This window comes from Acomys russatus, chromosome 14, assembly GCF_903995435.1.
Source record: "Acomys russatus chromosome 14, mAcoRus1.1, whole genome shotgun sequence".
NCBI lineage: Eukaryota > Metazoa > Chordata > Mammalia > Rodentia > Muridae > Acomys > Acomys russatus.
In genome coordinates this window covers 48971881-48986764 of record NC_067150.1, presented here as the reverse complement: position 1 = coordinate 48986764, position 14884 = coordinate 48971881, and the positions used below count along the sequence as shown (strand labels likewise).

Here is a 14884-nt window from a genome sequence, read left to right as displayed (position 1 = left end):
CAGCAATATTTATAGTTAAAGGAAGAAAGAACAGGACAAAAGTTCAGCTCTCAAATGATCAATGCATTAACTCAATACTAAATCAACTATCTATTAGGAAATAGGCACGCAACCCAATTGCCTCTCTCGTGGATGTGCTCATCCCCAGGTCCAAACAGGATAATCCACTGAGATGCAGAAAATAATACAAAACATCCACTTTTAACTAAAAACAGAAGGAAACTGCACTTCATGAATTTAAAATACTGTATAAACTGGTAACCCTACGAGGTTTCCTGTCAGGGAATCACTATCATTTCTGAGTTATCTAGAAAAAAATGCAATGTTTTTGCCTAAAAAAAAATCTGTCCTAGCCGGGCGTGGTGGCGCACGCCTTTAATCCCAGCACTTGGGAGGCAGAGGCAGGCGGATCGCTGTGAGTTCGAGGCCAGCCTGGTCTACAAAGTGAGTCCAGGGTGGCCAAGGCTAAACAGAGAAACCCGGTCTCGAAACCCCGCCCCCCCAAAAAAAAACCTGTCCATGTAAGTAGACTTACGTCATTTTTTAAAAGACAAAGTCTTACCCTGGAAAAACTGCTATGTAACCCAGCAACAACCCTCCTCGAAAGCGAGGACTACATGTACGTGGCACACACTTGACTATGTCAACATTTAAACTGTAACGCACGAGCCCTTGGCTGACGAGGGCATATTCTAACAGCAGTGCCGTTCCACAGTTGGCTGTTAGGCAGCATGGAAGGCTGCTACACACAAGGCTGCTGCATCACCAGGCAATAAATCTTGCACACACAGCCAGCAGTTGATGACTAAAACATCATTTTGGGACACATGGCTTTTTATGTAGAGTTCAGCATTTTTTACCCCTCACCACTTTGTTACTCTTGCTGCTTTGTGTGTGCTAGTCCTGAGGATTGAACTAAAGACCTTGCACGTTTTAAGCAAGTGCTCCATCACTGAGTTGTACCCCTAGACTCTTCTTCAGTTTACTTTAGTGGAGACAGAGCTTTGTTATGTCTCCTAGCCTGTCTCTCAACTAGTTATCCTCCGGCCTCAGCCTCCAAAATGCTGAGATTGTAGATCTGTGCCACCATGCCCACACTGTCTTAACTATTCTTGGTGGTAGTGCGGATCAAGCTCAGGCACTGTGCTATTGGGCATGTGTTTTATTTATCTCCTCTAAACATTTTCAAATATACAGTTTTGCCATTAAGTACAGCCATTATGTCAATTTTAACTACAACACAGAAAAATGACCACCTGGCTTTAAAAGATTGCACTTTTGCTGGGTGTGGTGGCGCACGCCTTTAATCCCAGCAGAGAGGCAGAGGCAGGTACATCACTATGAGTTCAAGGCCAGCCTGGTCTACAAAGTGAGTCCAGGACAGCCAAGGCTACACAGAGAAATCCTGTTTCAGAAAAATAGTAACAAAAATAAAAAACAGAAAGATGGAGTATTCTTCATCTGAAATGTTTGTGACCAGAAGTGTTTGGGATTCTAGGATATCTGCATATACGTAAGCTATCCTAGGGACAGGACCCAAAACCGAACACAAAATTCCTAGATGCCTTATACACATTATACCTGGATTGTTATGGCAACCGGTCACATGTCAACAGGCACAAAATTTTCTAATTGTGGAATCATGTCAGTGTTCCAGTTTCAATTTTTGGGGCATTTTAAATTTTAGATTTTCAGATCAGGGATGCTCAACTTGCACTACACATAACAGTGGAGCCAATTAATAAACAGGTGACAGATGGTAGGAGCAAGTGTCCTGTTGTTGGAACGAGAAATTATAATAAATGAAAGAAGGTAAAAATGATTCCTAAGGGATCATTTGGAGATATGGATCAGCTGTAAAAAGCCAACACCCATATGGAGGCTCACAACTGCCTATAACTCTAGTTCCAAAGGATTTGACACCCTCTTTTTTTCCCCCAGGTATATAAACTATTTATTAACAGCAAAGGCCCAGAGACTTATTTCTTCTTGGACACACCCACAGTATGGCCCCGGTGGCTAGTGGTCTTGGTGTGCTGACCTCAGACACAAAGGCCCCAAAAGTGGCATAGACCCCTATGGGCTCTGATCTTCTTCAGTTGCTCCAGCTTGTTGTCTAGAACATTGGCCAGAACCTGGCTGTACTTTCCATCCTTCACATCTTTCTGTCTGTTCAAGAACCAGTCTGGGATCTTGTTCTGCCATGGCTCCACCTTATCCTCCATCAGTTCTCCAGCCTTCTTAGTTAGGTCAAGTGCTTTCCTCAACTCCACAAGAGCATATCTCCACCCCACACCACTAATGGCAGTGATGGCAAAGGCTATTTCCCACCATCCATCAATGTTGGTGTTGAGTACTCACAAAATGTGCTAAAACTTCTCAGATCACTAGAGACCAGGCAGCGGCACAATCAGCAGCGTGTAGGCCTCCTGTGGAAGCCTCTTTGAACCTCTGTGGCATGTGGTACACAAAAACTCATGCAGGCAAACACTCACATAAATAAAAATATATAGATCTTAAAAAAATTAATCCATGCCGGGCGTGATGGCACACACCTTTAATACCAGCACTCGGGAGGCAGAGGAAGGCAGATCTCTGTGAGTTCGAGGCTAGCCTGGTCTACAAAGTGAGTCCAGGACAGCCAAGGCTACACAGAGAAACCTTGTTTCGAAAAACAAAACAAAACAAAACAAAAAACTAATCAATGAGGGGCTGGAGAGATGGCTCAGAGGATAAGAGCACTGACTGCTCTTCCAGAGGTCCTGAGTTCAATTCCCAGCAACCACATAGTAGCTCACAACCATCTATAATGTGATCTGATGCCCTCTTCTGGCCTGTAGGTGTACATGCAGGCAGAGCACTGTATACATAATAATAAATCAATCTTTTAAAAAAATTCCTAGAAATGCCTTTTTTATAGGTTTTTTTTTTTTTTTTTTTTTTTTTACTTGAAGTAGGCATTTCTTTCTCTTGTTTTTGTTTGTTCTTTTTGTTTTAAATTATTTATTTTTACTTTATGTGTTTTGGTGTTTTGTTTACATGTATGTCTCTGTAAGGGTGTTGATTCCATGGAACTAGAGTTACAGATTATTGTGTGCTGCCATGTGCTTGCTGAGAATTGTACTCAGGTCCTCTGGAAAAGCAGCCACTGCTCTAAACTGCTGATCCATTTCTCTAGCCCAAAGTAGGCATTTTTAAAACTTAAAATGTTAGCCCTGACACAAATGTCACATCACAAGCTAGAACTGGAGCAGCACACTGAAACCTTACTACAAGGCCACTGGACCAATATGAGGACCTAAAAGGATAGAAAATGGCACTAGAACTTTCTGTATCAAGTCTCCCACTAGTGGACTCTAGAAAGCAGCTCATTCTAAAGTCTGCCATGACTCTAGTTTATGATCTTATGTGAGTTAGTGAAACAGTGTGCTGGATGGTCACCTGACACAGGCTGGAGTCATCTGAGAGAAGGGAAGCTCAACTGGAAAATACCTCCATGGGAGCAGACTGCAGGCAAGCCTATAGGGCACTTTCTTAAGTTAGTGATTGATGGGGAGAGGGAAATCATCAGCCCATTGTGGGTGGTGCCATCCCTGGGCTGGTGGTCCTGGGTTCTACAAGGTGGCAGGCTGAGCTAGGCACGAGGAGCAAGCCAGTGAGCAGCACTCCTTTGTGGCCTGCGCATCAGCTCCTGGTTCCTGCCCTGCTTGAGCTCCCATCCTGACTTCCTAATGTGGAAGTATACGCTGAATAAACCCTTTGCTCCCCAAGTTGCTTTGGGCATGATGATTCATTGCAATAATAGTAACCCTAACTAAGCCAAATATAGTTTATCATTTAGAAGTAATTTTTATATATTCATTTTTATTTACATGCATGTGTCTGTGTATCTATGTGCATATCTATAGATACCTAAAGAAGCCAGATGAGGCTCTTTGGAGCTGGAGTTAAAGGCAGTTATGAGCCACCTTGACTCGGGTACTGAAAACTGAACTCAGACCCTCTGTAAAAACAGAAAAGGTGCTCTTAGCTACTGAGATATCTCTCTAGTCCTAGATGTAAATTTTAAAATTATGTCTATTTTATTACTTTATATGTATGAATGTTTTGCCTACATGTATGTATGTATGTGCTCCACGTGTTTGCCTGGTACCTCTAGAAATCAGAAAAGGGTATCGAACTCTCCTGGGACTAGAGTTACAGAAAGTTATAAAACACGATTTGAATGCTGAGAATTGAAATGCAGTCTTCTCTACAAGAACAAGTGCTCTTAACCAACAGGCTGACTACCCAGACTCCCTGGAAGTCATTTTTAAAAGAACATTCATATGTATTTAAGGAACATAACAGATGTGAACAAATCTGTTATATCTCAAAATTACATTACTCTAGTACATATTTAAAAGCATTACAGGTTCTAGTGACCCATATATGGTTCTATAATCAGCACCAATCGTGTTCCTAGCAAGGCAAAACAGAGAGCAATATATACCAGTACATACTCTCCTTAATGTTCTAGTGGAGACAGGTAACACAAGAAAATGTCTGGGGGCTGGTGAGATTGTTCAGGAAGTAAGGTGCTTGCCACCAATTCTGACAACCTGAGTTCAATCCCCAGGACCCAAATGATGGAAGGAGAGAGCCAACTCCCACAGTGTGTGATCTGACATCCACACGCACATACCTACACATATAAACATAAATAAAAATGCTTTAAAAAATAAAAGTAAGGGACTGAAGAGATAGCTCAGAGGTTAAGAACAATGGCTGCTCTTCCAAAGGTCTTGAGTTCAATTCCCAGAAACCACATGGTGGCTCACAACCATCTATAATGAGATCTGGTGCCTTCTTCTGGTGTACAGGCACACATTTGGGCAGAACATTGTATACATAATAAATAAATAAATCCTTTAAAAAAGTAAATAAAAGTAAAATAATCAGTTTGGGATGGGGTGGAGCTTGGTGGCAGAATGCTTGCCAGGTATGCACAAAGCTCTGGGTTCAACCCATAGCACCCCAACAAAAAGTTTGTCAAAAATGAAAGGTAACGGTGATGCCTACACTACTTCCCTCCTCTCTAAGAACAAAAGTCTTACTCAAGAATTACCTGGAACAGCCCAAGTAGTCAATTCAGACATCACAACCATCACCAGTTATCAGATTTAAAACATGGAACTGGTGCAGATCCCCAACTTTTCCTGAATGAAGACAAGTGACCAAAGTGGGCAAGAAGCTTGGGTGTACCTCTAATAGCTCATTTCCTTTTCCTTGGTCCTTAAGGGACTATCTCTAGACTGCCAAAAGCATAGTATGTTTCTGTGAAACTGCTGGTACCCCTTTCTCTATGAGTAATAAAGGGTTCACTTAAAGAGCAACAGTAGGTAAGAGCTTAAAGTCCTAAAACACTAGGTTAACTTGACTGTACTTACAAGAGTTGTGCCGCCGCCGGAAGCTTTTGGACTGACTCAAGGGTTCCATGTGCCTGTCCACGTAACTCTTTGAGCACTGCTGCTGCTGAGGAGAAACGGCAACATCCTGGCTCTTCACATCTGTCCTCTTAGGGATGTTCTGAGGGGCACTACTGGAAGAGGCTGGCTTCTTGACCATCTTGCCTGTACCATTCTGACTGATATTTTGGTACCCAACACCAGAAGGGCCTAATTCTGTCTGATGAAGGTCTCCAAATTGCTGGTTGTCTCCAGGACCTGGTATCTCCAGAATTTTTAATTCTGTAATATCACCTGCCCTGAAATACACAAAAGTCCGAGTCTGAAAATCATATTAGCAATAGGAAAGTGGTGAGGATGAAAATGGGATTAACAGAAATCAGCTACTCTGCAAAACTTCATAACTGGGAGTTCTCAGAAGTAAAAGCTAGGAAAGGAAGTAGAACCTTTAAAGGCGGTGCTCAGCCAGCTTTTAACTCACACTACTTTAGAGACAGCTGTTAGTAACAACTCTGTAGCCATCTTAGATTTTCAGAATTTAAAAAAATTCTTTCACCCACTTGCTCATTCAACAGGCATATACGTTCTTACTATGTGGTAAGCCCTGGCTAGGAGCAGGGTATACAGAGACACAGTACTTACTTATAAGCAACTCAGCCTGAGCATGGAAAGGACACATGTAAATAATCAAGAAGCAAGTACTATGACAGATATATGCACAGGGCACTGGAGAGTCCAGGAAAAAAAAATCCTTAAGTATATTGACTTTTTTTATTTGTTTGTTTTTTGAGACAGGGTTTCTCTGTGTCGCCTTGGCTGTCCTGGACTTGCTTTGTAGACTTGCTCTGTCTCCGGAGTGCTGGGATTAAGGCATGCTCCACCTCATCCAGCTGTGTCTAGGGTGTAGCAGGAGAAGGTCAAAGCAAATCACGTAGAGAAGAGCAGCGAGAAAGGCATCTCAACCAAAGGTTCAGAGACGAAGAAAATGACGCTATCCACAGGAAGAACCGCAAACGGTCCCCATGGTGTCACATAAGGCCACAGTGCTTGTGGAAGGCCAGCAGGAGGACAGTGATAACCAGGGGCCTCATCATGAGCACAGCGGGCTCTTTCCATGGCAACAGGGACGGGGGAGAAACCAGCAGGGACTGTGGCTCCTGCCTAGAACCCTACACTTAGGAGACAGAGGCAGGACCATGGCAATTTTGAGGCCAGCCTGGTTTATATAGCATTACCAGACAGCCAGGACTACCCAGACATTGTCTTAAAAGACAGTCGAAGCAATCTGTACTCTTCTAAAGCCTTCTCCTGCGTTCGGCTATCTGCTGCCAGGTGGAGAGGATTTCCACGTCGGCCATTCAAATGCACAGCTCTTCCCCTTCTCTCTTACATTTTCCTATACTGGGCAGCCCCTGATGGGGATTTTCCTTAAACTCTAATAAAAGTGTCCTCTCAAGCTCATACTTGGGAAAAAAGTTTATTAAGATTCTTAAATATTCTTTTTATGATTTTTCTTCCCTTGGAGTCTAAGCATAGTGGCACATGGTAAGTGACCTCTGTGAGGCTAGCCTGGTCTACATGGTGAGTTGCGGAACAGCCATTTTTGAGACCCTGTCTCAAAACAAAGAACAAAAAACAAAAAACTTTCCCTTGGGCTGGAGAGATGATGGTTCAGAGGTAAAGAAGACTGGCTGCTGCTCTAGAGGACTCATAACTCTTTGCAACTCCAGTTCCATGTGATCCAACACCCTCTTCTGGCCTACCTAGGTACCAGACACACATGTGGTACACAGTATGTAATGCAGACTGATACTCATATGAATGAACTTTAAATATTTAAAATATTCTTTGGTGGTGGAGGATGGAGGGGACAGGGTGTCGCCATGTGCACGTGGAAGTCAAAGGACAGCACACTGGAGCTGTTTCTCCTTCTATCACTTGAGTTCCGGGGACTGAACTCAGGCACCAGGCTTGTTAGCAAGCACTTTTACTTGCTGAACCGTCTCACCAGCCCAATTCATACACCTCTAATTTTGGAGAAAGGTATCAACAATAAGACTAGATTTCTGAAAGGAAAAACCTGCAAATAACGTTGTTTGGCTATAAGTCTTCAGTTTAAGATCTTTATAGAATAGTTATCTGGGAAGGACCAGGAGACAAAGTATCTACAATTCAGGCAATGAGTTTCAAAGGACGAAGATCTGAGTTCTTACTAAACTACATAAAAAAGTCCCTATATATATATAGTATAAGATTACCTAGAGCCCAGCTTAAACTGTGGGCTGAGGCACCATACAGTCACACAAGTGAACTTGGGAATTTTAAAACCCTGGTAAGAGTAAAAGACTTCTGAACATGTAATGACCAAAAATGAATTCAAAAATCAAAGGTAATTAATCCAATGTGCTTCTACACACGTGCTGCCGTGCCATCCAACCCACTATCACTGCCTCAAACACCTCAGCTCAAATTTAAGACAACTGTACATTATAAGCTGCAGGGTTTCTACTCTCTATACAGAGATTTATGTTCTTGTAGAAACATAGTTTTACTATGAAAACAAAACTTCCAATATTTTCCTGCTGTCACTTCTCAGCGTGTAAATAGCAAATTAACTAATCTCCAAATTGTAAAGTATTTAAAGATTGACTCTAAAAGCTGCTATTTGAGTATATATATTATGCAAGTATAACTCATGCTTTCCTAAATCCTCAATGGAAAAGTTGTGGGAGCGGGGTGGGGGAATACGACACAACCAGATCTCTGTGATTTTGAGGCCATCTGGGTCTGGTCTACAGAGTGAGTTCCAGGACAACCAAGTCTGCACAGAGAAACCCTGTCTCAAACACCTCCACCCAAAATATAATATATATATATATATATATATATATTTGGGCTGCAGATATGGCTCAGTAGTTAATAGCACCTATGGCTCTTGCAGACGACCTGGGTTCTATTCCCAGCATCTACATGGCAGCTCATATCTGTCTGTCACTCCAATTCCAGGGGGTCAAATGTCTTTTCTGACCTTCTACATGTACACAGTACACACATATACATATTACAATAAACAAATATTTAAAAGAATGTTAAAATGAATTTTGGCTTAGGGTTAGGATAGAACTTTCAACAATTTCTAAAATGGCCCTAAATACACTTCCACCATTTCATGCTACATGTGAATCAGCAATCCTAGAACTGACAATTATGAAATCAAAGCACCATGAAGACACTCTGTATACTACAGTATGAACTATTCAGCACAGCTTCAATTTTGGGGAGTTTTACTTTTTTAAGACAAGGTTTCTCTGTGTAGCCTTGGCTGTCTTGGAACTTGCTCTGTAGTTCAGGCTGTCCTTGAGCTCATAGAGATCCTCCTGCCTCTACCTCCCAAGTTCTGGGATAACGATGGGGTCTGGCTCAAGCTTAAATCCTTTATGTAAAAATAAGGAAACACAGCCACCTCACTTAGTATCCAAATACACCTCACTTTTAATAAGTGGTAAAATTAGTATATCTACCTTCTTTCTTTCTTTCTTTCTTTTTTTTTTGAGACAGGGTTTCTCTGTGTAGCCTTGACTGTCCCGGACTCACTTTATAGACCAGGCTGGCCTCGAACTCACAGCGATCCGCCTGCCTCTGCCTCCCGAGTGCTGGGATTAAAAGCGTGCGCCACCACGCCCGGCTTGTATATCTACTTTCTCTGCCTATATACAATAGTTACTTTAAACTATCTAAGAACCAGAGATGGTGGCCCATTACTTTAATCTCAGTGCTGGCGAGGCGTAGGCAAGCAGAACTCTCTGAGTTCCAGGTTGCTGGGCTGTATACGGAGATCCTATCTCAAGAGTCTGAGAGGGGAGAAAAAAGGTATTTAAATAGAGAAAGTTTAGAAGTCATGATCTAAAGATTAAGAAAACAAACAAAGACAGAACCCAGAATAAACCAATCTCTGAACCTGAAAAAACAAAACAAAACAAAACAAAAACCCTTAGAGGCAAACTGAAGAAATCAAAAGAAGGGGAGTATTCCTGAATTTGGCAACTAAGTCATCTGTAAGGCTGGCAAGAGATAGTCTAGGCCAGCCGAACTCTGAGGCCTGTAAGACTATGAACTCTCCTCCTAGGGACAAGCCTCAACTCAAAACAAAGCCCAAGAAGATGTCAATCGACCTCAACTCCAGCACCCAGACCACCAGGCTGGATTCTGAGGAATGATGGTCAGGACACTTACCGAAAGGTGACTTCTGGCACAAGACACTTCACTCCATTGTGGAAGGGCCGAGTGAGAGAGATGGTCTGGCTGATCTGATCCACTGCTGACACTCTTCCCTGATAGACACCTAGGCTATCTCCACAGTTGATGGACACAATACTACCCAGCCAATCCATAGCCATGTTTCAGATGTGATGTCACTGTGAAGAGAAGGGACCATTCAACCTACTTTGAAGAAAAACATTTAAACTCATCAAGTATGTTAGGCCCTATAATTAGTACTGTTTGATAATGCTCAGCCACTGAGTTAATAAAGCATTTAAAAAAAAAAAAAACCCAAACCCCTGGTAAAGAAGTGAAGCATAACAGCACAGCACACAGCTCTTCTTTCTTTCTCTATTGAGGCAGGGCCTCACCATGTAACTGGCTGGTCTGGAACTCACTAAGTAGACCTCAAAATCACAGAAACCTGTCTGTCTCTGTCTCCTAGTGCTGGAGTTAAAATGCCTTTAGTTCCAGTGTCTGGGGGACTGGGGGAAAAGCAGAGCAAGCGGATCTAAGTTTAAGCCAGCCTGGTCTACACAGAAAGTTCTAGGTCAGCCAGGACTACACAGTGAGAATTTGTCTCAAGAACCAAAAACAAAAGCTTTTTCAGTAGGGGGCATGCATAATAATAAGCAATATTGATATATGTATGCAAAGGCCATGCAGACAGCAGGCAGTGGTTGTACATGCCTTTAACCTAAGCACTTGGAAAGCAGAGGTAGGAGGATCTGAGTTCAAGGCCAGCCTTGTCTACAGAGCGAGTTCCAGGGCAGCCAGGGCTACAGAGAGAAACCCTGTCTCAAAAAAACAAACAATAACAACAACAAAAAACAAATACCATATAGTTGTTTTAAAGAAAGCTGGGTATGACTCAGCAATGCAGGAGTGTTCACCTAGCAAGCACAAAGTTCTGGGTTTAATTTTTAGCACCATCAAAACTTTTTAAAAAATTAAAATTAAAATTAAAAAGCGCTGGGCATAGTGGCACACGCCTTTAATCCCAGCGCTCAGCAGAAAAAGGCAGGTGGATCACTGTGAGTTTGAGGCCAGCCTGGTCTACAAAGTGAGTACAGGACAGCCAAGGCTACATAGAGAAACTCTGTCTCAAAAAAAGACCAAAAATAAATAAATAAATAAATAACTGAACAAAAAGGCTGGAGAGATGGTTCAGCAGTTAAAAACATTGGTTGCTCTTCCAGAGGATCCTGGTTCAGTTCTCAGCACATACATGGTGACTCATAACTGTCAGTAATTCTAGTCTCAGGAGTCCCCTTCTTAGGTACTGCACACATATAATGCATGGAAATATATGCAGGTAAACATTCATAAACATAAAAAATAAAATAAATTTTTTGTTTTGTTTTTGAGATAGAGTTCCTCTGTGTAGACTTAAATTATAGTATATAAAAGATACCTATTGCCTGGAAGGTAGTGGGTCTCTGAGTTTGAGGCCAGCCTGATATACAGAGTTCCAGGGCAGCCAGTGCAAACACACACACACACACACACACACACACACACACACACACACACACCCCTGCCTGATATACAGAGTTCCAGGGCAGCCAGTGCAAAAACACACACACACACACACACACACACACACACACACACACACACACACACCACACACACACACACACACACACACACACACACACACACACACACACACACACACACAGCCAGTGCAAAAACACACACACACACACACACACCCCTTTTGTAGCTCTATCTCCTGCCCCAGCTGTAGCTCCTTTTTTCAATTACAATAATTGTGCCTCGGATAAACCTCATTGGCTACAATGCTGCCACTGCGCAAAGCTGTAGCTCCTTTTTGACACGAAGGCCTTAGACCTGAAATGAATGAAGCACATTTCCTTGGAGTAGCCATCAAATGAGGAGGCCCGTGGGTTGCACTGTTTCATTTATAATATCTCTGTACAGGAAGAAGTTTTGTTTTTTTGTTTTGGTAGTATTGGGGAGTAGATTCAGAATTTTGTGAACTCATTCTCAGAAAGCATTCTACCGCTAAGTCGCATTCCCAGTGCTAGGAAATTTTTGGTTTGTTTACTTTGCTTCTTCTGAGACCTGGTTTCTCTTTGTAGTCCTGGATGGCCTCTCTGGGCCAGCCTGCACTCAGACTTACTGCAACCCTTCTGCTTCTGCCTTTCAGGAGCTAGGATTACTGGTATGCACCTGGTTTTTTCCAGACAGGTTTCTCTGTGCAACAGCTGTGGTTGTCTTGGAACTCTCTTTGTAGACCAGGCTAGCTCTGCCTCTGCTTCCGGAGTGCTGGGATTAAAGGCGCTCGCCACCATCCCCAGCTTAGTAGGAAGTTTCTTTATAGGAAAAACCTGTTTGATGTGTTTTCAATAAAATATCAACGTATTTTACAGAGGAATTTCCAATAAAAATCGACAGTTACACATTAAGATAGAACCAAAATTTTAAAAACTGCATTTATCAACTGAAAGCCACATTTTTTGTTTTTGTTTGTTTTGGTTTTTGGTTTTTCGAGACAGGGTTTCTCTGTGTAGCCTTGACTGTCCTGGACTCACTTTGTAGTCCACGCTGGCCTTGAACCTACAGCGATCCGCCTGCCTCTGCCTCCCGAGTGCTGGGATTAAAGGCGTGCGCCACCATGCCCGGCTCTGAAAGCCACATTTTAAAAGTGTGAACATTTTGATCTGCCTGCTTCTGCCTCCCAGGCACTGGGATTAGCATCACTACACCTTGATGGAGCTATTTTTTTTTTTTTTACGTGTGTGGGTGTGCTGCTATAGCTCCAGCAGAGCGTGCGTACGCATGCGCTGGAGATCTAGCACCATCTGAGTTACAGCCCTAGCACAGGGCAAATCTTGAGGCCCTTTATCTTCTACTTCTCCATCAAGTTATAATCTACACAAGCGTAGTACTCCACACTTCAAAACCAAACACCTATGACAGGGATTCACCGCGCAGCCCAGACAGGCTCAAACTCAAGATCCCTGTCTCTGCCCCAAGGACTGTGATTACATACACGTGTGCGCATCATAACAGCTGGTGCTCCAAAATTTTTCACAGTAATCCCCCATGGAGCTACAACTGTCCATAAAGGTGCTGTTGTTCTTACGTCATAAAAGGTCAGTTTATGCTGTTTTCAAGAGGAATCATGCAGGTGCACGTGTCTGGCTTCCTCTCATCAATAGTACATCTGTGAAATTCAACTGTTGCCATGTGGCAAAAGTTAAGTAACAAGTCTGTACTGTATTAGTTAAGCACACCTCAATGAATTTACCCAGTTTACTAATATAAATAGTTGAATTACTCCAGTTGAGTTCCATTTAAAAAAAAAACAAACAAACAACTAGCAGTTTTACACGTGTTCACGCTCATATTACACAGAAAAATCAGAGTCGAAATTGTATTTGACTTTACTAGAAACTAATTGCCAAGCAGACAGGCATCTCAGTACTCCAGAGGCTGGAGCAGCGGTATTACTATGAATAATACTGGACCCAAGTGGAAGACTGTCTCGGTAACTCTGAGAACTGTCTCAACAATCCTTGGTAGTCAAAACAGCGAAGCCCCGCAGTGGCGCACGCCTTTAATCCCAGCACTGGGGAGGCAGAGGCAGGAGGATCCCTGTGAATTACAGGCCAATTTGGTTTACAAAGAGAGTCCTAAACCAGCCAGAGTTACAAAGTGAGACCCTGTCTCCAAAAAACGTCCTTCTCTGCAACCATTTCCAAGAAACCAACAACAGGAAATTTTTGTGCCCCAAAACAAAAAACAAAACAAAACAAAACAAACAAACAAACAAACAAAAAAACTGGGTTCCTCGTGAGTGCTCCAGGTGAGGAGCTCGGGAACAGTGGAAAGAAAGGCTCCTCTTACCTCTGCTATTGGGAGACTGAAAATTAGCGAAGCTGATGAGGACTATTCCTCCAACATACCCCAACACTTAAACCACAGATCAAGCAAATTACTAATCAATGCAGTCACATCACAGGAACGGCTATTACAGCAGTGCGCCCAGGGCAGTTAACCGTGTGCACTGGCAGGACATGAGTAGCTCTATTTCTACATCCCAGTCTGTCACAAGTTATCACCGGGGCACTGCCACTCTTCCTGACTAATTAACCTCATGGGTCAAAAGGAAATGGAGGCAAAGCGCCGTGGATGAGAAAGAGCGAGTCGCACTGGCAACCAAAGCTGGCCTGAGAGACACCCGCGCCTCTAGCACGCCCTAGCTCTCTACCTCCCGACTCTCGCCTCCAACCCAAATCCTTGGGCTAACACACCTAACCCAGTGCGTAGCTCCTACGCGCACACGCACACCCCCCCCACACCTACACACCTACACACACACACACACACACACTCCCTGCCAGCGAATATAAAGGTCTACAAGTTCCGGCCCACTACACACACACACACACACACTTCCGGCCCACTACACACACCTACACAAACCTACACTTCCGGCCCACTACACACACATTACACACACACACACACACACACGCACACACAGCTCCTGCCCGCGAATATAAAGGTCTACAAGGCCTGGAAGCCAGCAGCCTAAACAGCAAAGCGAGCTGCCCACCCCGGAAGCGCCAGCCAACGCGCACCCGCGAACACTGGGCCTCCCTCGTGCTCACCTCCCCGCCGTCGGCCGCCGCCTGCACCGCACACCACCCCAAGCCGATCCCACACGCCAAAACACCACCGAGGAGCTTCACGCCCACCTCCACAGACAGAGAGCAGCCCCCACCGCAGCCGGAAACGCCCCCGCGTCCACCCCAACCTGGAGTGACGTCACTTCCGTCGACATGCGTATTAGGCTGGAGGGAGGGGCTTCGAGGCGGGGCTCCCCGGGAAATTGGAGAGGGTCGGTGTTGAAGGGAGTTGGGGGAAGGTTGGCACGTAAAGCGAGACGATTTCTGAGCGTGAAGTCTGACTGGAGTACGAAAGAGAGAGAGAGAGGAAGAAAGGAAGGAAATGTACTGGCTAGTTTTTCAACTTGATACAAGCTAGAGTTATCTGAAAGGAGAGACTCTCAATTGAGAAAATGCCTTTATAAGATCTGGCTGTAAGCAAGCTCTTAATTAATGACTGATGAGGGAGAGCTCAGGCTATTGTAGATGGGGCCATCCCTGGGCTGGTGGTCCTGGGTTCCATAAGAAAGTAGC

General features: G+C 43.7%; 1 protein-coding gene and 2 pseudogenes across 2 annotated transcripts in view; all 3 read right to left on the bottom strand.

Moving 5' to 3' along the window:
• The window catches only part of Edc3 (enhancer of mRNA decapping 3), a 37014-nt gene extending 22500 nt beyond the window's left edge, over positions 1–14514 (bottom strand). Inside the window, exons 1-3 of one of the 2 annotated variants that reach the window (XM_051156539.1) lie at positions 14441–14514; positions 9681–9862; positions 5430–5746 (exon numbers count right to left, since the gene is read on the bottom strand). In XM_051156539.1, coding sequence (XP_051012496.1) covers positions 5430–5746; positions 9681–9844 — 481 coding nt within the window. In that variant the 5' untranslated portion in view covers positions 9845–9862; positions 14441–14514. Of the gene's footprint in view, positions 1–5429; positions 5747–9680; positions 9863–14353 lie in introns of both variants that reach the window. The other variant, XM_051156538.1, reaches the window with a different exon arrangement.
• On the bottom strand, positions 1980–3498 carry LOC127198699 (40S ribosomal protein S18-like; annotated as a pseudogene).
• LOC127198831 (uncharacterized) lies at positions 11465–11533 on the bottom strand (annotated as a pseudogene).
• Positions 14515–14884: the final 370 nt, after the last annotated feature.